The 24,842-nt window shown below is 37.5% G+C and overlaps 1 protein-coding gene across 1 annotated transcript in view; it reads left to right on the forward strand.

Annotated features, from left to right (window-relative positions):
- The window catches only part of ZNF385B (zinc finger protein 385B), a 67,094-nt gene extending 43,027 nt beyond the window's left edge, over positions 1-24,067 (forward strand). Inside the window, exons 5-8 of the mRNA XM_050711622.1 lie at positions 18,425-18,670; positions 20,274-20,452; positions 21,579-21,680; positions 23,290-24,067. Of these exons, the coding sequence (XP_050567579.1) occupies positions 18,425-18,670; positions 20,274-20,452; positions 21,579-21,680; positions 23,290-23,508 (746 nt within the window). The 3' untranslated portion in view covers positions 23,509-24,067. The remainder of the gene's footprint in view (positions 1-18,424; positions 18,671-20,273; positions 20,453-21,578; positions 21,681-23,289) is intronic.
- The last annotated feature ends 775 nt before the right edge of the window (positions 24,068-24,842 follow it).

Below are 24,842 nucleotides of genomic sequence, written 5' to 3' on the forward strand. Positions count from 1 at the left end.
ACTAATTGCAGTAGAGTTGAGTCACTTTCTGCTCTGTCAGTGTTGTGTTACTGAGTGAAACAGGAGAATTTACTGAACTTGCTGACAGTCTGAAATACTGTACTTGTCATCCAGGAGAAAGCACCTACTGTGGGTTACCCGAATGTTGGTCTGATATCTGGTTGTGATAAACTTGCTGCTGCCTTGGCATCCATTTATCTTCACAAGAGCTGAGCTTGACTCGGATGCTGTAGGATGATTGGTACAGACAGTTCTCTGACCAAAAAATAAAAAAGAGAGAGAGAAAGAAAGAAGGGAACAAAACTATTTCCACACCCATGGGTATTTGTTGTCCTGTTCTCCCCACAGCAGCAAAACTGCATTTGGTTCCTTAACAATGAGCTAAATTTTGCATTGATTCACCTAGAAAATCACACGTTAGATTTGAGTGAGATAGCAATGATATGTGTTCAGGGAAACAAGCCAAGTTACTATAAAACAGTTGCAAGGTACCGTCTGCTCTAAATAAAATGTGCACTATCGAACAGGAAGAGATTTAAAACATTTGATAAATATTTTACACTCTGAAACACCAAAAATAGCTTTAGTTAAAACAGCTTACCACTCCAGATGTACACTAAAACCTCAGACAACTGTTTAATAAGAAGATTTTAGTTAAAACTTCAGAGGAATTAACTGTTGTGTAGGAATGCCTGCTGTGTAGTTGTGTTATGCACTGCCTGCCCTGCTTGTGCCAAAGGCTGATGGCCAAGTAACACAAGTTGCAGTATCTTTACCAATTCTATTGTCCTTTTCAACTGTTTTCTCTAAGTCTAGAGCTGTCTCATGTATTTCTTAGGCCAGCCTGTAAGATCTATCCCTGACTTAATTTTCTTCTTCTCTGTGCAATATATCTAAAATCATTTACTCCTCTATTTTCAGTTTTTGAGAGAGGATAAAATAATCTAAGCAACAAGAGAAACCTGCTCCTGATATTGTTATATTGCCCCTGTTTTGACAGTATGTTGTTACATGTTATTAATTACTCAACACAAATTAGACAGATTACCATCTGTGTCTGTTGGACTATACCACTGCAAGTGTTTCTACATTCAAAATAAATTTCTGTGGTGATTTCTGTGGTGATTTAGTTATATGTTTTCTTCCAGCCTGGGGAACAACAGAGTTGCCTGTGAAGGGCAGGCTGCTCAAAGCCTATTGCTGCTCTTTATAAGACTGCAGGTGGGATGTTTAGGAGGACAAAACTCTGAACCTGGAGTGACAAACTCTCCACATCCAAATGGAGTGCTGCTAGCAGAGATGGGGAATGGCTTGGAGACAGGAATTTTTAGTGAGCTATGGACAAGAAACCAAGCCATAATTTTGTTTAGCTGGACATGAACAATAGCCTCTGTAAGGGAAAGTGTTCTTGAACATGTTTAGCTCTTTAACGTAATGCTTATTTCAGCAAGAAGAATCACTATGTTGCTGCTGGGAATCAATGCCATGGTGGTTGTATTTTGTTCTTGTTGGTGGTGTTTTTTGTTTTGTTTTGTGTGTGTGTTTTTCCATTCATTTATTTCTGAATATTCTAACACAGCTTTCGTTCTTTGAGAAATGGATTATTACCGAATATTCACTGTATAGGTATATTTCAGTTTTTCTTAAAAACGAAAATAATATCTAATACTAAGAGTTTAATTTCTGTTTGTGGCCATGGTATTTTCATCCTGATTTCCACCACTTGTGAATCATGATCCCTGATCCCACCACTTGTGAAACTGTTTTAACTGTTGTATTTTGAAGCATTGCTAAGTTCCTCAGAAATGTTCATCAAGAAATGTTGTTCTTGATGTCCGTTCACTGAGTATGGAAGAGGAGAATAAGAAGCTAAGAAGTGAAGAGACTTAAGTTCCAGTGTTCCTTTATTACCTGTTGCACTTCTGCTGGTATTAATGCAGAATGGGTAGGGAGTATCACAGTACATTGATAAACTGAATTTACTATTACATTACATACGTCTGCTAATAAAAGGACACAGCTTTTTTGATGTGCTACCATTTTGAGTGACTTGTTGGCATCTGACCCAAAGCTCTCCAGACAGAGCAGATACTATATATTGAAATAAAATGTCAAGTTTGCTACAGAGCCACCTCTTCTGTGGGGCAGACATAAATATTTTAGATGTCATGCTGTTTTTCAGGAGCAGTAGTAACCAGAAAAATAATTTCAGTGTTAGCTCATCTTGTGTGATGAATCTATCAAACACAAGACCCCAATTCATCCAGTCCTTATTTTTCACATCTTGTGATGCAGTGGTCTCTTTACAGCTGTTCCTTTCAACTTGAGAAGTGTGGCTGCTGTTAGAGCTACAACAATTAAATTAATGTTTAAGGTATTTTGAGGAGTTTTCAGGAAAATGTGGGCTCCTGCAGAGAGATGGACAGGGGAAACTCTGGAACATGGTCTGAGTATGACGATTCCTAATGTGTGTGAAAGAGATCTTTACTGCTGTTATTAATACAATATGATTCAGAAATAACTTCTGTAAATTGATCATCAGCAAATGTAGTGATAAAGCCATAGTACTATAATGCAGAATCTGCTGCAGCCTCAGGTAAGTGGATATATTGATGAGTTGGATTGCACAAGTTTTGCGTTCAGGTGGGATCAGACTGTTATGTGATCTGATTTGCTAAGCACAAAACTCTTCACCATTTAGAAAATACTTGTTTACTACTACTTTGAAGTACCACTGTTTTATCCTGTTCACTGTTTCAGCAGAGAAAAAGAAAAAGGCATAGATGGTGGGTGCAGTGTGGTTGTTCCCATACCTCTTATTAGGCTATGCCTACTTGTCCTGATGGGTACTTTCAAACAGGAGATGTCCATAGGGTATCCTTTCTGAACTTGTCTCCCAGTTTCTCTAAACACCCCAGGCAAGTATAGTAACAGCTATGGAACAACTTCATATGCTAGAAGATGAGTGCTGTGATACTGCAAGCTTTTTCGTGGCTACTTTGAGAGATAGTTACAGGATGGCAGCATTAACAAGCCTGCGAACTGCTCTTTCATGTGGGTCAAAGATTACCTTCCCTCCCTGTGGGACCCCAGGATTTTAAGGATGGCTTCAAGCAGAAATATATGTGTATGAGGGAGAAACTTTTTATAAAGTCTGCACTGTTCAATAGTTTGTCAAGTCCTTTAGGCTGAAAGATGTTGTGTTAATGTAATGTACACATGTGTGGACATAGGTATTTCCAGTGAAATGCATCCCTTTAGAAAATGGCAGGGGTAGCAACAAGTACATAGCACAATTTAGAATATGCAGAGTGCATTTTAAATATAGGTCTGAGAATGCAACTGAAGATGGGTGTCTGTGATTCCAGTCTAGCATATTCTAGATGCTTATAGTGATGAGTCCCTCAGGAATGCGTATGATAATAAATGGACTAAAATGTCACTATTTACTTATCAAATGAAGAGGAATTCTTTGATTACACTTCTAAATCAAAATAAATTGTTCAAAATGAAGCAGATGGTGCAGGATCATTTTCTTTAAATTCTGTTTTGATATAAAAATCAAGAATTAAATGCAAGTGTTATAACCTACTAAAAAGTCAAAAACAGGTTTCAGAATTTAAAAATAAAGCCTTTTTTGTCTTTGAGCCATTCTGTATATGATCTCTTTCCTTTTCAGTGAGAGCTGTTTGTGAAATTATATATATATGTGTGTGTGTATATATATATATATATATATATATATATGGGCGTTTCAAGTTCAGATCTTGTTCAAATAAGATCGGCAGGCTCTGCTACCTGGGACTTGTTACAAATGGACCCTTTGGATGTTTTATGAAAAGTCCTTTTTGTTCAGCTGGTACATCTGCAACATCAGGCACCTAGTCAGGCCAAATTCTGCATCCTGTTTCAAATTCTGGCCCCTCTTACTACAATTTTGTTCTGTAATTGCATCTCAGAGTAGCTAAATGAGCAGTTCAGTGTCATGCTGATGATATTCCAGCATATGAGCAGTCCTGTGCTGGTCTGTTGTGTATGGCGAGGACAGCAAGAAAGGGATGTGACTGGAAACCTCGTTTGCCAGTTTCTTGATCCAGCTGGGTCTTTTAGGAGTTACTCCAGTTATTACAGCATGCCAAAGCATGGTACAGTGTCTGCTGCCCAAGTGGGCTAGCTCAGATTTTCAAAACAACCTAGACAGATTGATAGACATAAGTGCTACTTTGTCATGTAGACATATGGTAACAAGTTAGCCTATTAGATAGGACCAGTAACTACAAGCTTTATTAGACAAAAAAAAAAAAAATTGACCTCAAGGTCTTGCCAGTGATTTTAGTTCATTGAGGGCTTTCTGTGGGCACTTTGAAAATAAACCTGTATATTTTATTCCTTTTATTCCTTAGTAGAGTGCAACATGTTGAATCACATTTACTCAGGCACGTTACGATGGGTTGGATTTCTTCAGTGTCCCAATTACCAGTGCTATTTATTCATCAACTATGAATGAGACGTAATGTCCCATGGGATGGCTTAGTTCATATTTCACAAGCCCACCATCAGGACACTCCCTTGGTCATGTGGCTTGAGTTGCCAAACTGAACTTTTCCATATGCATCTCTGTACTTACGGTATCCTAAAAATGATACCCAATTCTGAAAAAAAACCTTAATATTTATTTTTAATTCATGACTTTATTTTAAAGGAATAAACTTTTTCTTTGTTTGTTTTAAATCACAATAATCTTATAGAAAGAGCAAGGAGATAATACAGCTTCCACAGCTATCTGTAGTATATCTGTTCTGGGGGGATTCTAGGCTATTGTTATAGAGATGTCATTATAAGAACTTCAACGCTTAGGACATTTCTAGGGTATTTATTATTTAATCCTTTGTAATGTTCCCAAGTCATCCAGACCTCAAAGTCTATGCTGCTTATATTGTGATGAAGTTGAATTTTGTGGAAAAGAGGCTATAGAAGGAGAGGAACATGACAATGATTTGTTTGGCTTGCTATACATCAACGTTAACAAGTCATATTTAGAGGTTTTTTCTTATGCCTCTCTGAGATGATTATCATTATGTCTAGTCTCCATCAAAAGCTACTGAAAAACCTCATCAGTTTTTCATATTTATGCTTACATAAAGAATTCTACTGAAATTATATGCTACAAAATAATAATGCATCTGTGTTTATGTGTATTCAGATAGTGCCTGCTAAGCATGGACGTATTTATGTTAAAGAAGTTAGTTTATGGTCAGCTCTAAGAGATAAATTCAATCAGATTCACCCACCAAGGAGAGTCATTCCAGGGGTATTTTTCTGTGAAGCTCTCTGAGGATGGTAGGTTTTGTCCTCTTTTCATTAAACATTTCACAGCCCTCAGAAAAATGCTCTATATTGCTCTATACTGCCACCTGTTGAAACTCCATCCCCAAAATAGATATAAAGGCACAGCATAGAATCTGCTGCTTGACCACAGTGCTTTTGTGGTGGATAATCTAAAACAGAATTCAGGAATTCTCATAAATTCATCACATGTATGCTGTTGTTTCATGTGCAAGTACCATGCATGCATTTACATGAACATTTTATTATCAGTATTGATATGTAAAATATACTGTCAGTAGCACATGTAATGTTGATACTGGATTTAGGAGCGAATAGTCTCTGGGCATGTTCTGGTGGGTTATTTCAGCACCTACTTCAGGACGTTGCTATTTGGCTTATGCACTTAGGATGAAAGTTTAATCAAAAGGACTATTAGCAAATCAAAGTCTATTAACAAGAAACCATTTTATTAGGTTTGAACTTCTGAAACACTTTCTTCCCTGTCACTCTTACTGGTCATACTTTTTCAAAATGGGATTTTCAAGCCTCATCTTTCCATGTGTGTCTTCTTACAAGCTAAATGGGAAAGCAGTTGTTCTGCATGGTTTGGTGTTGATGACTTCCAGGAGCTCCAAGGAGTTCTTCAGGTGTTTCTTCAGTCTGCCTATAATATTAACTAGCACAGATCAAATTCTGCACCTCTACTGCAAACTGATTATAGGTGAAATTAACTGAAATTAACTGAAAAACTAAGTTCTGTGACTGACACAATTACATTGTTGAGCTGTTCCAATTTCTGTTCAAATTGGAAAAGGTCAATCTTTTCTTTCTCCAGTCATTATATAAATCAGAAATACATGCAAGCAGAAGATTGTTTTGAAGAAATGGTAAGCTTTTTCTCCTGTAGTTATTTAAAAGCAGAAGCTCTGCATTAAAAGTATACTGTAAGACTAAATACTACTCTGTGTGCTTTGCTGTGTGCCAGAACATTCATGTGCCCTAGATCACTAAAGCAGTATACTACTATAAATTATTCCAGTTATAAAAAATGGAATTTCGTGGCATATTTTTTCATTAGCATCTTTCAAATTATGCAATTTTTTCTTACTTTGGGTAGAGGTAAAGATAGGCATTGGGCTAAGCAAGAGTGACTACAGATACAACTGGTCATTGGAGCAGAGCCCAGGGATGTTCTCAGCTACTTTTTTGTTTGTTTGTTTTTAGCTATATGTATACAGTCATTTAAAGAATCCGCTTATATACATTGAATCTCTGGGCAACTCTTTTCTTGTTATATCGGGCATCTGTTTTTCTTGCTTGTTCTGCTAATAATGTGCTTGTTGAATATCCAAATTTTTTTTGGATGATAATTGAATGATAAGATAAATATGGAATGTCACAATATACTAGCAAATGATTAAATATATATTTCCATAGAGGATGCCAGAGGTGGCACAATGACCCTAACCTAGCAGAAATAGTATGTATGACATCATTCTTTATTCATAATTGGTTATGCAACATATTACAAGAGTTCTCAAGTCTTCAGGTGTGGAAGTGGAGAAGGAGGGAAAATGAGAGTAAAAGAAGCAGCTAGCAAAAAGTGAGTGTAAGATTGAGATACCAATGTCACTCATCTGCTTTGCAATTTTCTAGTAGGAAGAAAGATGATCCAGAAGAATTTAAAAAAGCGAAGGTTTTGGAATGAGATTTTGTAAAAATTCCAACAGAGAGAAGTGATATATCCTTCTTTGTCACCTCAAGATAGTTATTCTGATGGAGAATGACAGTATTATTTCCATAAGAAAAAAAATCATTTGGGATCCAAGAATGAGGTTTGTTTTTAGATGACTAAGAAATTCAAATCAGTGGAAGTTCTCTTACTCTCAGTAGGACTTAAATTAGACCTTTAAATTCATTAGAATGGAAAATTCCCAATAAAGACATCTGCAGGTTTTTTTTTTTTTTTTTTAATAGCAAGCCTGGGATGGAGTTGCTTTATCTGTATCTAATAGTTCCCCAAAGCTTATTGAAGAAAGATATTGCTGAAGAAGTAAGACTGTTCATCTGATGCCAGACATTTAGCTTTCCCACATAATCAGAGAATAAATAACAGAATGCTGACGATTACTCATGCAGTTAGTAGCTGAATGGAGTTTTGTCTGTGTCTAGTTGTGCCAAAGTTGGAGGTTGTGTCAAGTCTCTATAATTTGAGAATTAAAGGTCTTTCTTTTCTCTCAGGCTTTGAGTGACTTTAGTCTCCAAATGTAAAACAATGGGTAAGACCCAATACTGTTTCTTCAGGATGCTTTGGTTTAGCCTCTAAATGAAGTAAATGTTCTATTTTTGAACCTTTTTTTCCTGGAAAACATGCACTTACAAGTGAGGAAAATAGTTTTACTGGTGGCCTTTTTTTTTTTTCCTGTATTTTTTCACCAACTATTTAAGTAAAGGAAAAGCCCTCTAAGAGTACAAGCCAGTCTAGTCTAGTAGCAACTTCCATACATCAATAATGTGTCCAGATTTTTTTTGGTAAATGTTGTTTTTACTCATCTTTATATTTTTCATATTTATTTTTTATGCAACATAAAAGTAGGCAGCATTTAGAATACAATGCTCAAAAAAAATGCTTGTTGCTAGGGCGTGTCAGACAACTGAGACCATGAAGTTGGTGACTTGGTTTTGATACAAAATTGTTCAGAAATCCAGAATTGAAAACAAAAGTAAAAATATCCCTGACTGGCACATCAGACAGTTAAATAGGTCTTTTGAAAACTTCTTTTATTATCCTTCCAACCTTAATTCTACAGCTGCTGCATTAGTGAATTGGTGTGAGAAACATGCTACATTTCCTATAGCATAAAAATGTATATATGGTCAATAGGTTGTGTTTTATTTCCTTATCCTTTTTTTTTTTTTTTTTTCTTCAAGGAGAGTAAATCAACTTGCATGTCTGTTAGGCAAGTTATATGCAATTTATTGGTCAAATCTTGAAATCTTGAGGATATGACTGCATACTTGCAGTCTTCAGGCAAACCTGTCACTGAAATCAGTGAGAATGCACAATTATAGATGTCATTTAACTGAAATGAAGATGAGTGTTTCATAGTTGGCTTCAATGGCAGATCTGCCCAGGCAAGTACTGAGTCAGTAGTTCAGACACAGGCCCATGAGAACATACCTGCATGCAGAATGTCCGTTCTTCTTGATTAATTTGTTTAGACACCCATAAATTTTGTATTGAGTTCCAAAGCACTTTAGCAGCTGTGGGTAGAATTTTAAGATTATTTAAGCACAAACTGCAAGTACAACGTGTTTCTAGTAATGTATTTCAGATTCATAGATGGTGGACATAACATTAATTTTATGGTTGAGGAGATGACCCAAAGCATTTTTAAGAAGTGAAGGATGTCTGGGTAGAATACACTGTTTGTTATAATCTTTGAATATTATTTTTTCTAAATATTCCTACAGTATTAAAAGGTTTAAAAGACAATAAAGTACTATGGAAAACTTGCATTCCTGTATTAGTAAAATAAATGTGGCAGTCTGTAATGGGAGTAAAAATATTTACAAAACACAATAGGTTTCTGGTGTTAGAAAAAGATAAGTTTTACCAGGTAAAACTTTTTTTTTTTCCCCCCTGGGTAAAAGTCACTTTTTTAATATCACATCATATACTATATTTCAAACTTTGCCCAAATTATATAATAGTTTCCAAGTCTGTTTTAATTTTTTTCCATTCCAGACAGTACAGACTGGCATACCTTAGAAAACATGAAAGGTTAAGATAGTTTTAAAATAAATTTACCAAGTCATAGAGCAACAGTACTGAAGAATGCAAAACTATGGGATATTCTCACCTTAAGAATACTGCTTTAACTGAGAAATGTTTGAAATGTGAGTCTTCCTTGTTGATCCATAACTTTTGCACAGTTACTTCAATATAAGTTTTTTATGTATGGAAAAATGTCTGCAAGTATGCAAATAATTGACTAAAAACTGTAGGTGACACTGTAGTGTCGTCACAAAGGCACCAAGTAGTTGGAACAGCAGGTGTTCTCTGTTGAAGAAGTTGTACAGGTAGGTGCAGAAATAAATATTGCAGGTCAAGATTTTGCAGTGGCAGAACCATGTGGACTTCTGAGTATTTTCTGATTCTCAGCAATCCAATTTCATGAGAATTAGGAGAATCCAAATTTTCTAAAACAAACCTTTATAACATTTAATCCAATTAGTTGCAAATGTATTTTATACTCTGAAAAAGAGACAGGTTCCTTTGTAAAAGAATTCCCTAGAGTCTTTGCTATGCCAATTCAGAAATAAAATATGTAAGAAATTAAGTATCAACATCACTGTTGTACCATAGCCAAGCAAGCAATACTTCTGAAATTAAAATGATACTTCAGTTCAGCCAGTTGGAGAGTAATGATGCAGTTAATCAAATAATCAGGCTAGCTACAGAGCTCACTCAATATTGCAGAGCCATCCAGACGTTTCCTGATGTAGCTTCAGTATCTCAACAAAATATGTTGTAGCTTATTTCAGTGCACATTTGTGCTTCAGATGAAAAGCTTTATATTTATAGCTTCCATTTGTTTCTCATCTTTGTATGGAAACAAAATTGGTTTTCTTTAGAATGTGTCAACCATTTATTTCATGTAAGTACCTTTCATTATATAAAATCTAGCCATTTTTTTTCAGACAGGCCTGAGGTACAAGGAAGAGCATTTTACAAATACTAAAGGTAACCAGAGGGTTAATGGATACTCTGTGCTATCTGATCTGCATGTAGGTTTGCAGTGGAATTTTTCTAGAACAGAGCCCTACGGGTTTTTCAGCCTCATTTCTCAGTAGACTGCACAACTGGTGAGAAAGTAGGTATTTTGTCTGACAGCCATTAGAGTCTCATTATTCAGCAAATGTGGAGATAAAACAAAAAAGATTTAAAAATCCCTTATCAAAGTTAGCTAACTCTGTCTTAATGAGTGTCAAGAAATAATCTAATGCTCTGTGTTTTTTTGTTTGTTTGTCTGTTTGTTTTTTTTGAGTGATGATGAGCTGCAGGATGGAGCACTTGCAAATGCTGTAAAGGTTGTGACCACCAGTGACTTAATTGCTTTCCTTCTATTGTCTTCATGGCATATATTACTCAGTGTTCATCTTTTTCTTCATGAAAAGGACAAATAATTGTTTAAATGCATCCTTTATTCCTTTATAACAGTGTGAGCCAGCAGAAGATGAGACTTTCTGTGAAGAACAATGGTTTGATGCTTGCTTTTTATTTTACTGGAACTATTGTCTGCATTTCTATTCAGCAGAGTTTTTCTGCTGATAGATTGAGAAAGGCCCTTCTTGTCCTCCTGTTAATTCAGTCATTGATCCTCTTCTCCCTCCATATATTGTTTCAGGGCAAACAGAACTAATCTAAATATAACTAAATATTGTTTCCAGTATGATAACTTGTGAATTGTCGTCTTCTGCTCCAGACCTATGTGGCAGGGTAGATCCTAGGATTTGTAGATCCTTCAGGTACAATGTGGCTAAATAAGCCTTCCCCACATTGATTTTATTTTCTCATGGTTTTCTAACATCTCTTTTATGAATTTCAGACAGCCTTGCAACCTCTTTGATTGTTATCTCTCTACTTCTCTCTACTTCTGCATTTTTGTCTTAAATCTTAAAACTGTGAATTTTGTTACGGTATTTCTATGTGCAGCTTTTAACGTCTAGTTCTTTCTTCCCTGTACTATTTCTTACTAACATTTTTCATAATTTTCCATTTTCATAGTGGCATCATTTTCTTTTTCTTTGACAAATGCAGCTAGGTCAAAGCCAGGTATGTTCAGAAGCGATGCTGCAGGGATACTCCTGGACTCTCAGTGGCAGGAGAGCAGTAGCTTTTCTATGTTATTTCACCACTTTATCCCCTGAACTAAAGCTACTGATTTTCTCTCTCCAAATTCTTCAAATCCTTCACTTTCAAAGCTCTCCGTGCATTGTTTCTCTGTTGTAGTGTGCTTTTAAGGTGCTGACTTGCACTTACCACCCCTCAGCCATTGTGACCAGCTTCGCACCTTTTCTGGTCCTTCTGTTTGTGAAGATCTTCCTACAAACAGCTGCCAAACGTACTTTTGTTACCATCACCTGTGAATTTTTTTTTTTTCTGTGATGGAGTGAAAAACAGAAGAAAGCTTATGAAAAGTTTGGCTGCCACACCAATGCGTACATTGGTGACCTGTTCTGTCTCCTGCGATTTCATATGTCTGTCTGCAGCTGTGATCTCTGCTCTTAAACTGCAGATCATTTGGTCTGGGGACCATCTTGCTGTTATGTGCAGAAAGCTTAGAACAGCAAGGTCAAATGAAAAGCTGCAGTAATACCAACTAACTGGCCTCTTTTCAGCATTGTCAGTGGCTTTATAAAGGAGAGTAGGAAGAAACTAAGTTTCACTTCGTTTTGTGTCACATGTGCCAAGAATCTAAAATATCAAGTTTTAACTGAGTTAGAATTTTATCTTTCAATAAATACATTTTTACTCTGTCTTTATTGAGACCAATTTAACAACAATTATTAGTTTTTCAGCAAAATTTCTTGGATTGTATATGGATGTAATTAATGTAATTTAGTTTACCTTTGCTATGCACTTGATAAGGGAAAGAATATTTATACAACAGTCTGACAATGTGATTGATCTCCTTGTCCCATTTTGCAGTCACTGAATGCTTCAAAGGTTGTTTAATGCAGCCCAATAGTCATAGTCATATTTGGAGCTGTTGAAATTACAGGGAGAACCTGAAAGCTGGTTTCCCTCAGTACAGCTCTGCTGGTTTGGGAGATATGCCTGCTTTACCTCAAAGTCTCAAATAGTCTAAAAAATAAGTACTTCAGGTTAATATTGGTACCCAGTCACACAGCCCATGTGAACTCAGGGCTGTCATACCTCTTTGCACCTCATTTCTAATGACAACATAAAGCTATTCAAAGATGTGAAACCCATAAATAAAACACAAACCCTTCCTTTCAGAAATCACTTTTGTTATTGTTGTTACCATAGGAAACTCCATAGTCAGAAATTATTTTAAGGTGTTCAGAATCATCAAGCTATCCAAGTTCTTAAAAGCTGTTCCTTCAGCAGTGATGTGGTGTAGCACTGAGCTGTAAATAAGGCTGATACTGCCAGAGGCTTTGCACTTAACCGTGCATCATCTGTTCTCTGGTAGCACGGCATTGATAACCACTCAGTGATCAAGTTGTGCTTTAGTTTGTTCCTTGTGTGTCTCCTAACATAGTCACTTGAGGCTGGAAGTTGCACTGGAAATTGCACAACTCTTTCTTTTAGGTTCTTCAAGATGAAAGGGACCATAAGTATTTCAAGTATTTACTATTTTCTTACTTTTATAAAAGAGAATCAAAAATATCTAGACTACCAGAAACAGTTTTTTCATTATGCTCTTTTCCAGGCTGGAAGTATGTTTTGTTGTATGAGAAGGTGAAATCTGTATAATAATATAATCTTTTATAAAATCAAATCTCAATTTGTGGGATGAGAAATTAGCAAATTCCTCAAAAGAGCTCTGGTGCAGGGCTGTGTAGAGCAGCAGTGGCCACTTTACAACTGGTGTACTGTGTTTTGGTTTTAAGTAGTTTGTGTAGGGCTGCTCAGCTGGGGGATGCCAGGTATGACCAAGTAACAAAGATAGCCGTGAAGCATACATACACACACACACAGAAATGTATTCTCGGTAAATAATATATTATTACTTCTGAGCAGATTTATTTAAGTATAGGCAGAAAATGTACATGACAGTTTTGTAAGGGTTATTAGGATTGTAGCAGAACTCTCTACCTAAAAGCTTTTGGCATATGTGATGGATAGGGCTCCTGCAGGTGTCTCCCATACATAATCTAAATCTTGGATAACCTGTAAATTTTATTTCAGTTGCTATTTGAACAAGCTGTTGTGAAGCAGAAGTTTATTGCAAAGATATACTTTGTCAATTTCAGTGATAAAAACTGGAAGTAGGCATGTTGTAGGATGTAAGTAGAAATAGCTATTATTGATACAGAAAACCTATATCATTTGAATTTCTAGGTTTATATATGAGTTTTATAATTCTGCTTGTTTTTATTTTTATTAGGAATCTGAATTAAGAAACATGAATTTTAATTTATTTTTCCATTAAAAACAGCACCTATATTTTCATCATAAATTCCAAGTGAAAACTTCTGTCTAATGTGTATGGAAATCATCACACACTCTAGAGAGAGAAAAAAAAAAGTGATTTCCTAGCTGTAAAAAGCAAGACCTATTGGTACGTTTTAGTATGGTAAGAGATCATTTTAAAATATAAATTTCTAAAGTACAAATGTATATATTATAAAATTATAAACACTTGACAAATTACGAAGTAAGCAAAGTGAATTCTCTTAAAAGTACCTTGTTAACCAAACTGCTTAATGAAATGATGAAATGGTTAGGGAAAAAAAGTTGTGTTGCTTTCTGTATGGCCTGCATTGATGGTCAGTCTGTGCATGGGGATGGAGCATTGACGTGCCATTGTTAGGAACCAGGAGAGGATACAACTGCACAAAGCAAATGCAGGTTGAGTGTCACAGGGAAGAAGGTGTATGGCAGCGGCTTTGTCCCTTCTTGAGCTAAGTGACAGCAACAGTAGTGAGAGAAACATGAACTACACAGGGCGGTACATCACTTGGGCTGGCAGGGAGCTAGAACCAGTTAGATTTAAGGCTGTCAGATGTTATCCTAAGCTGTTTTCTAACTTGGATACGTAAAGCCAAAATGAGGTACTACTAAATAAATAAATAAGTCTTGAATTTTAACATGGTGCTGATGCAGACATGAGGCAAACAACCACAAATATATGAAAACAACTTCAAAGCAGAATTGAAACAATGTAAGTAGGCAACAAGAGCATTGGTATTACTGAGCCCAAAGCAATACTTAATTAGCTTGCTTTATTTTTTCCTTGGGCTCTATTTCAAAATAAATTCAGGCTTCAGTAAGAGCTCGAAATGAACCACTGATTTATTTCTCTGGAGTCCTGAGGAAAAGGCAGACTTAATTAAAAGGCAGACAGAAATTTAACACAGATGAAATATGGCCTTCTGTGTGGAAAACGAACATAGTCCAGTACAGTGCAACAGTATGAATTAGATTTTCAATGGACTCCTTGCATGTGAGTTGTGATGTGGGCATTTCAAGTTGACCCTGGGTCAGACTGAATCACAGCTGCAGCTTGCTGGGAGGAGACTGACACCATCTGGGTCTTCTGATTCCAGTTCCCTTCTGCGGAGCTGTAGGATGGTGATCGTCCTGCTTTCTATATACATATGATCTGCATTTCCTGTGCTTTGCACAGTTGAATACTTGGTAGGCATTTGTCTCAAACAAAACTGTAGGTAATGGTGTTTTGAATTCTGTAGACTGAAAACAATAAGCTATTATCCAAAGTCCATTTGGGGAAGTGCAATTTTCTGATTTAGAAGGCAGAAAAAAAAAAGGCAATTCTTGCCCCACTGCAGTGATAAATATGTACTTAGCTCACTATACTTTCTGTGGGAGTTAAACTGTCTAATAACCTTCCAATTACAACAACTTTTGAAGATTAAGCCACTGCATTAAGCACTTAAAACAGTGGAAGGAAACATCAGCTTATATAGAGGCATGTATCTCTCCATGTAAACACACAGCCACGTGGAGCTGATCAGTGTCAGGAAGCTCTCCAAAATGAAAGAATTACTATGTGAACTCTAGTTCTTTCCAAAAGCCGAGACACTGGCAGAACTTTGCCCAGCTGGATGCTGCTAACTTCTCTCTAGTTTTCCAGTTTTCTTGTCATCCCGTTAGGCACTATATACTCTAGAATTGCTTTGTATTATGAAGAGTGAAAACACTGTAAAGCTTGGGAGTATTTTAAATATTGACGTACTACATCAGCTGGCATTTGAGCCTCAGAACTAAATATCCCTTAATGGTGGCTGGAGAAGTGGGAAATGAAATCTAGCATTTTTCAATCGCCTTTTAAATTCAGCAATGGAAAGCTGTCACTCTCTGACGGTGGTTGGTGACCTGTGTAAAATGGATCTTTCTCCATTGTTTAGGATCCTATTTTACAGGCACTCAATTGCAAAATCCACAACTGCAAATCTGTTCCTCTGTGCAACAGAGGGGTTGCACAGGGAGACTGGGGGTTGTGGGCAGAAGAAACCTGTGCAGTGCCTGCATGTGGGGCAGTGAGGGCCACCCCTCTCTGCTGGGCTCCTCTGTCCAGAGCAAGCCCATCTCAGTCTCCAGGGAGTGTTTCAAAAGCACCAAGTATATATGCTTACATCCAAAAAAAAAAAAAAAAAAAAAACACATGGGAAACGACATAAAACAGACCAAGTAGAAATATAGTCTATATATACACTAACATAAGGCTTGTGGTTCTGCAGGTGTATTTTACTTTTATGGCCTGAAAGGCAAAATACCAAGGAACCTTCCTCTGCTTGATTCAGGCCCCCACGCATTTGGACATGATGCCTCTTGCAGTCTGGCAGTGTGTCACATAGAACAACAACAAGAAGTCTATTATCCTGTAATGTGAACTCACAAATGGCAGCAGTTAGAACACTTTCCCTGTAGATATTAGCACTGCTGAGAACTTTCCATACTGAAAACTCTTTAATTTAGCATGTTAGCAGATGTAATTTATCAAAACCCTCTATTTTATGAACACTCACAAGTCATATGCTGTTTGAGGTTTTTGCAGATGTAACTGATTACTATAGTGACATTAAAATTGAATAGTCTACGAACTGTGATTTAACATCACTTTCTTTTGTCATACATTATCAATCGAAATACTTTCAGAATCTGGCTTTATCATATATTCAGTCCTAATAACAGGCTTCATACTTGATTATTTTCTGTCCTATATATTTCATATTGTGTAATTTCAAAGTATTTTTATAGCTATTTTAAAAAAATAATCGATTCTTTTATTAGAATTTCCTTTCTGCTGTTTTTTAACAATTTAAAATTGATGTACTGCAATGCACTTCTGGGAAATATGCCAAAACCCGTGCATTTTGAGTATCAAAATGCCTGTTCATGGTTCACAGGCGCTCTCAATTTCTTGTTGTAGGGGGTACAATCCTGTTTTCAGAATTCTTGGTAACGCAGCATTGGGGTGATGCACAGAGTGATGTTACAACAGAGTCTGGTAGCTGTAAACATATTTCAAGGAGCCGTATTTAAAAATAACTGAGTGTTCAAAATAGAACCTAGCTTTTAAATTGGTTCAACACATTTTAAACTATGCCATAGGTTTCAGATGGGATACAAGTAATTTTGAAGAGGTCGCTGTTATGTGATTGTACTTAGACATTCGTTCCTGTTGCAGTTGCTTAATACTTTAATGTTCTTTTGAATCTGAAGGACATGAAAACGTCACATCTTAACCAGAAGAAACTGTCATGTAAGTCAAGGCAGAATCTAGCAGTGGTCATAAAGAATGACTAAGGACATTACTTTAGTTATACAAAGCCATTTAAATATTAATTGCTGTGGGTGAATGAATAAGAAATGCTCTTCTCATCCCTTTCCAGATTTTCTTCTCTGAAGTAGAGGGAACAGTCATCTTGTGGACTTAGAGAAATGACAGTACTGATAAATTTGTGGTATTCCTCACTACAGATTAAACGTTTTGAAGTATAAAGTATAAATGATGTGTATGAAAAACATACAATGTAAATGTAGCTATATGAGTTTCTAATTTGTTCTGATAAAACAAGAAAGAAACATTAATTTTGAGAAGATGCTGGTCTGCATCGTCATATACATATTATTTTACACACTTTACCCCATATGTTTTGTATCATGTCCTATTTGGGCTTGTGCTGCAAGTGATGGAACTATGATTAATCCTAAATGTAGAGCTGGCCTTTGATATTGCATTAATCTCAGAGATACAGAAATGTCTAGGCTGATATTGGTTGGTCTTTAATAAAATTAGATCTACAGTCCTTTTCTATATGTTAAAAAAAATATATCTTTAAAATGCAAATTGGCAGATGCCAGTGTTATTTAATAGAATTGAAACTTTGTGATCTTTTGTTCCACTGATGGTGGCAGTTTGTTCAGAGTGACAACAGGTCCCAGTCTGAGGCTTTCATTTCATGTGTCCATTTTGTCAGGGCTGCTCATACCAGCAACACTGCACTTTTACCCCTCTCATCCCCTGTACTTTATAAGTGAGCTGGTACCAGTACAGCTTGTGGTCAGGAGGACTGCAACTGAATAGCTTAAAATGCAATGAGTTCTTGTAGACAACACATAGGCAAGGACAATTTGAATATTGGCTCTGGTTCAAAGTTCCTCTTTAGGCACATTTAAGACATTTAATCTCTCTGCCTTGTGATTACTATCTGTAAAATGAAGTAATACATGCCTACCTGTCTCATAAGAGCACAGATTATTGATTCATGGTTGTGAAGTGATAAAGGAATATGCTGAATGCGCATCGGAGCCATCGGATCTCTGGATGTGTGGAGAATTGTTCTTGGAAAAATCTAAAAATATTAACAGCTGTGCTCATGTGTATAGTGTAGCACCATACTCAACCCTAGCTGAAAGGAAGGATATCATATGTCAAGACAGTGCTGGAGCCTTTGAGTGTCCTCCCAGTGACTTTGAGAAATTCGAGCCATTCCAAAGGCAATATATTGCTTTTCAGGAGTATTTTTGTAATCCCCAGTACAAAGCCTCACGTGTTTCTAAGCACTCTTCAGTCTTTAACCCTGGCTGCCTTTGAGCTTTCTTGGGCTCCTTTCAGCTGGCCAGATCTGCAGTGTGACAGCAACAACAGCTGGCATGACTTTGTTGAAGTCATTGGTAATGGTAAACTTAAAAGCAGGAAAGTCATTACACACATTTTGTGGTTGGATTTTAACAAGACTTCAAGGATGCTGCTGTCCTGTATAAAATTGGATGACTTAGGCCCCTGTTGTGTTAGCTTCACTAAAACCACAGGACTGTTGCTGTATGATTGTTTGTGCGCAGCATATTTGACAGATATTTTGCTTCTTTTAGAAGACAAAGGGAAAGCAAAACCCAATAGTGCAAGTCAGAATTCCAGTACAGAAGTGGGTGCTTTTCTTCCAAAGCCTGGAGTGGCAGCAGCGGCACCTGTAACACCTGCGTCATCCTCCAAGAGCACAAATGGGGCTCCTAGCACAGTGTCTGAGTCAGAAGAGGAAAAGGCCAAAAAACTACTTTACTGTTCATTATGCAAAGTGGCTGTAAATTCCCTGTCACAACTAGAAGCGCACAATACAGGTGAGTAGGTACACAACGTGAGTGAGTTTTGTGTTAATTTCCAAAAAGTCAATGTAACAAGCTGTTTTTCTGATACTGCGTTAGCCAGAATTCACTGAAGAGTCTTTTAGTTAAAACTTACAATGGCAAGTTGCTAAAACTTTTGTGTTAATGGCAATTTGATGTGTGATGTTTGATATTTTAGTAAAGCTCTCTATAAATTTTAGAACTGTCTGTCAAGTACTCTGTAAGCTTTTAGCTGACAATATCCCTACAGTTCACGTTACTTTATCATATTCCATGATATCTCCATTGTGGTTTCTGTAGCACCAAGGTTTCTAAAATGTCAGTTTTCTGCCTCTCTTTCATTTTTGAGCTGTCTGTCTCTGGTGTCTGCTTTTTGCTGGCACAATTTTTAGTAACTTTTGTTATTTGATATTTTTGCAATTTTTAGTGTGGCCTCCTTAAATTTCCTAGATGTCCTAGAATCTTTGGATTATTGAGAATCAGCTATGCTCTCCTCATTCCTCTCATAAATCTTTTAAAAGGCCACAAGCAGCAATCCCTAATGTACTCTGGCTGCTCTGTGATGTGCTGGTGATGTAAAGCTTGTTAACAAACCATTGAAGCTGGTTTTACAGCTGTAATCCATTTTTGAAATGGCCAAAGCAGCCACTTCTTCCAAATCGAGGATACTTATTGCAGTCTCCATCACCACCACCACCTCTGATGACAAGCTGTGGTAATAACTGTGTGCCTGTATAGTCTCTCATTTTACACCTTCCTGGATGGTCCCACAGTCACCATTCTGTTTTAATTATTAAAATTTTTAGAAATATGTGCTGCTCTTAAATCTGCCTTCCTCCACTTCAGCAGTAGCCAGTATAGATTTATTTCTGAGGCACCTGTACTAGAGAAATTGCCATGATGGCCTGTGCATAAAAGTATTGTCAAAGAGATTAATCCAGAAAACTCCTGTCTCTGGTTAGTATAGTCTTTCTTTACACCTCAAGTTTCAGGGTGACCAGGACCTCCAAAATACTATGGATTCAGGGGAAATCTTTAAGATAAGTATTTCCTCATTGATCGTTTATCAGTTCCCACATTTAAAGCCAAAGGTTGAATTCTGGCCCTGGGTAAGTCCAGGGAAAAAATTTAATCCAAGTAACAGAGCCAATATGTCATGCAGTCTCTTTTCTTCCACATACCATCCATCTGTATTGTGGCTGCTGGCTTAGTCACAAATTCACAGATTTTGAATGATCCCTCTGGTTTTTCTCTTGGCTAATGCCCTTTTCATGCTGTGATCCACTAGCTTCTGGATTTTGTCGGAGGGGTTTTGGCAAACACCAGGCCATGCAGCCACACGCTGCCCCCAAACAGGAGCAGCAGCCCAGTGTCCCTGCAACTCCTTTCTGTACAAATGCTTCTTCTGTTGTGCGTCCCCTTGGATTGAGGAAGTGGGAACAATGCTGACCAAAAGCAAGGTCTTTGTTAATCCTGATCTGTGGTAGTTCTGACTATTCTGTCTTGAAAATAAATGTGTTACGAGAAGTGCCATGGCTAATGGACAAGGCTGTATGATGCTGATCATTAATTCATCTTCAATCTGCGTGCCCATTAGGCTCCAAGCACAAGACAATGGTTGAGGCTCGAAATGGTGCTGGCCCCATTAAGTCTTACCCTAGACCTGGATCCCGGCTGAAGGTTCAGAATGGCAATAAAGGCTCAGGACTGCAGAACAAGACATTTCATTGTGAAATCTGCGATGTCCATGTTAATTCAGAAATTCAACTTAAGCAGGTAGTCTGTGTGTGTCTGAGGCTTAAATCTGTTGTTAGTTATGTTGCAATATTACAGGTGGGATACAGATCTGTGTGAAGATGTTTTGCCATAAAATGAACTTTTATGAAGTATTTCTTTTCCATCAGCCCACAAATATTTCTAAATATCCATTGAATTCACCTAATTGTTACAACTGGGAAAAAAAAAAAGGCGGGGGGGGAGGGGTGACTTGAGAGTTGTAAAGCAGAGGTGGACAAAATGTCAGTATCAATGAATAGCACAGTAGATCTAGTTTAAAAGTTTTCTGTGGCTCAAGAGGTTTGAACTTTGGTCCCCTAACAACCAGAAATCCTGGGCCGAGGTTCTCTGAATTCCTATTTTGGTTCTGGTTTAATCTTTTTAATAATCTTTGAATCCAAGAGGGACAATGTGACTTGAATCTATTGGTTTAGGACAGTCAGTGGGAGGGTAATACCAGGGATATGTCTCAACTGTGTGGAGCAACGTTATCATTAGCGCTGCAATATCAGCATAGCTGCATGAAGATGCAGCTCTGCCCTGACCAAGCCAATGAACCCTGGGTTCAGAGCAATGCAATACAAGTTTGTTGTTTCTGATGCCCAAACTGGGATCTCCAACTGGACGGTGCTGTGCTGTGTGAACGTGTGCTCTCCTTCACGGTTATTTCAGTTATCTCTAAGACAGTATTAAATTGCATGGTGTACACATATCCCTGGGTACTGGTTCTTCCTTCAGTTAATATTGAATTATTTGTGCAACTGAACAGCATCAGAGAGACTGAAGTTCGCCTCCTATGTCTGAATATCCTTATGACCTAGTGATTACAGCTCGGCCTAGTTCAAAGCTCCTCAGGTAGAAAACGGAAGTACTAACCAAAATACCAATAATTTGCAGAGCCTGTCTTGGATCACAGAATTTGCTGTATTTGATTAGTTTCTCATTCTCTGTTTGATGTGCTCCAAATGGTTATGTTTAATTTAGCAAAACTCATTTTTGCTCTCTCTAAAGAACCTACTTTATCTTACAAACAGGGGCTTAGGCATACCCTGCTGATAAATCAATCTGAAACTCAAAGTTGAGAAATGTTTAACCAGTTAATTAAATGTGAGGATATTTATTTCAGCACATTTCCAGCCGAAGGCATAAGGACAGAGTTGCAGGAAAGCCCATGAAACCTAAATATAGTCCTTACAACAAACTGCAGCGCAGCCCAAGTATTTTAGCAGTAAGTATTTTTATTTCTCATCACTGTCTGTGTGCATTTGTGACCTTGGGGACTCCCACCACACAGAGACAGGAGCATGACAGACCTGACACTTGCACAGAGCTTCTTCCCCTGCAGGTGTGTCTGCGCTGGGATCAGATTTGAAGATAGTTATGTATGCTGTCTGTCCCATCAAAGGCATGCAGACAACTCTGGGAGTGTTATTTACCGCTAGGAAGGAGGGAATAATCAGTGGGATGTGGAATGTGAACCACATGCCCTGTGGAAAGGTATCAGCTCTGTTGCATTGGTGCATTTCTTGAAGTCTGAAACGTATATATTCTGTCTTTCCAGGCACCTGAGATAACTCTCAGTTATGATGGATGCAGTCAGGGAAAAGGACGTATGATGTTAAGATATAAAAATACTAATGCTCATTCTCTCTATGCAGCAAAGCAGAGGGCTGAGCAGATGTATTACGTTGCTGCAAAAGAGTTATCAGTTCTTTAGGAGAATCGATTGCCTATCAGCATGCTTGGGCAGTGTCTGTCACTGACTATCAAAACACCTCACCTCTCTCTGTGCCCCCTGCTGTTCCCCTCTCACACCCACCTGCATTTCCAAGAATTCCCCAAGCTGGCTCTGCCAGTCCAATGCAGCTCAAGTTCAGGCTGGCTGCAGCACAACACAGATTGTATGTTTATTTGCTCGTGACTCAGCCTGTATTTTATTCATTAGGGGAAAGTGCATGCCATCTATGGTGCAAAAACAAGTCATAGGCTGGAAAGAGAGACATGCAAATGTGTGTGTGCAAGAGTAAGGACTGAAAAGCCTTTAAAAGCTGAGCTACTAATGGGTCTCTCTAATTGTATAGAGGCAAATGAAAATGCTGAGGGCTTTTTGTGAGTCTCCCTATTCAATAACCTTCCCCATTTGTGTGCACCATTTTATAATGTATCAGGTATGCGAAGGTCTCCACTAACAAAGGAAGGATGTGAGCATCTTTGCCCCACAAACATGTATGTGATTATGATACCTGCCATTTTCAGTGAAACTGTATTGTATGTGTTTCTGGTTAGTTTTTTCACCACAAGGTAGTTCTGAGTGATAAGTTTCACCACAAGCTAAGCTAAGTGATAAGGTTTTTTCAGAAAAATTTTATGGTATTGATCTTAAAACGTGTATGTATGTGGGTGTTGATAAGAACAGCTCTGCATCAGCAGGTAAAAAGATGGCTGAACTAATATCAGCTTCCCAGTCTGACCACTAGACTTTTCTACAATTTATTTTTGCAAGTGAAAAACTTGACTTTTTACATTGAAGTCTTAGTTGTGTTCATATATATATATATATATGTATATATTTTCACACAGTAATGATTTATGTAATTTATTGTTGCTCACTTGCAAATTATGCTCCCTTCTGAACCTGTCTGACTGCCCTACTCTTGAGATTTGTGTGTTGTGGAATATAGTTTAGTTGCTTTAATTGCCTCAAGAGCAAGAGGGCAGTATGGGTGACACCCCTGAGCAGCCGACACCAGGCTCTGTGCATCAGGGTTCGTTCTTCCCCTATGAATGGTCGTGGGGAGAAATGTAGTTCACTGCCTTTTTTGTTTGCTTTATTCCAGGCAAAACTTGCATTCCAGAAGGACATGATCAAGCCTCTGGCACCTGCATTTCTTTCCTCTCCGCTGGCGGCGGCTGCGGCAGTGTCATCCGCTCTGTCCCTCCCTCCCCGTCCCTCCGCTTCCCTCTTCCAGGCACCGGCGATACCCCCAGCTCTCCTCCGGCCGGGCCACGGTCCCATCCGTGCAACACCTGCCTCGATACTTTTTGCACCGTACTGATTTGATCGACGTAAACAGGAGATAGCTATGGCCAGTAGAAAGGGTGAAAGAAAAGCGAGCAAGGGGTCTTTCTCTTTTGAAATGCCATTTGGCGTGACACCTCAACCAACCGCACCATAAAAGTCATCACTGATGGTACTGCATTTGGAGTCTAGACAGCTCTCTTTCTCAGTCTCTCTCTCTCTCTTTTAATCCAAATAGACAGTGATTTACTAAAAATTTAAATGCTCATAAAATTATATCATTAAAGATTCATGTATCTATTAATTATTATTTTTTGCAATGTGTATGACGCACCTTGGAAACAAGGAACGTAAAATATTTTCCTGGCAGACTTGAAAACTAGGGTCTTCCTCACTCACACTTATGTAAATAGCTCTCTGGAAACCAATGGGATATAATCTAGCGTGGAAAAAGATAGATCAGCCAAGTGCTTGATCGTGGGTAACATCTCAAAAACGAACTGTGTCCTTTTCTTTTCAATGTGCTCTTGTTGACAGGGATTGTATACTGTCCTAGGCCCCAGTACTGGTGTATCTTGTGTAGTACTAAAGATGTATCACGTCTGATTTTAAGATTTTTTGTTTCTGTGCAGATGTTTGAAAGCAATGCAGCGCTGAAGGTTTTTGTTTTGTTTTGTTTTTTAATTCTTTTGTGTCACACTTTGTTTAGAGAGATTAAAACTAGAAAGCCATATAACATATAGTTAAGATTACTACTTGTTTGCTACTTTCATTTAACTTATTTTTTTTTCCCTTCACTGGTGTTGCTAAGCAATGTTTAAAGAGAAAAAAAAAAAAAGCTTTTCAGTTGCACATTACCACAGCTCACATGCATTGTTCAAGAAGACAATGGATCCATGTATTTGTACGTAAATATCCTTTTTCTTCATTTCTAACTAGTTTCCTTTGTAACGATGCTGCATAATGTTGTGGCTCCCTAATGCAATAATGTACAGAACATGAAATATTTATAATAGACTGTCTTATCTGTTTACTGAATATATTGCAGTAATGACCCTCCTCTCTTCTTACCTCCCCAACCCTTTTATAAAGGTGATCTCAATATGCAGTACTCAGACTGAAGTCATTATGTGACAATGGGGGAAAACATGGAAGAAAGGAACAAAAAAATATATAGAATTAACTTTTAGAGCATCTTTATCTGCAATCCATAATAGTAAAATGTCTGTGTATTTTTTTAAATGTATCTTTTCAATAAAATAATAAGGAAAATATACATGCTTCTTGTGTTTATTTGTTGGTACAGAAGAAAACACTTGGAACAAACAAATTTAGCTAAAGGAGTCTTTAGGAGCAAGCAAAGCATTGGAG

This window comes from Cygnus atratus, chromosome 6, assembly GCF_013377495.2.
Source record: "Cygnus atratus isolate AKBS03 ecotype Queensland, Australia chromosome 6, CAtr_DNAZoo_HiC_assembly, whole genome shotgun sequence".
Taxonomy (NCBI): domain Eukaryota; kingdom Metazoa; phylum Chordata; class Aves; order Anseriformes; family Anatidae; genus Cygnus; species Cygnus atratus.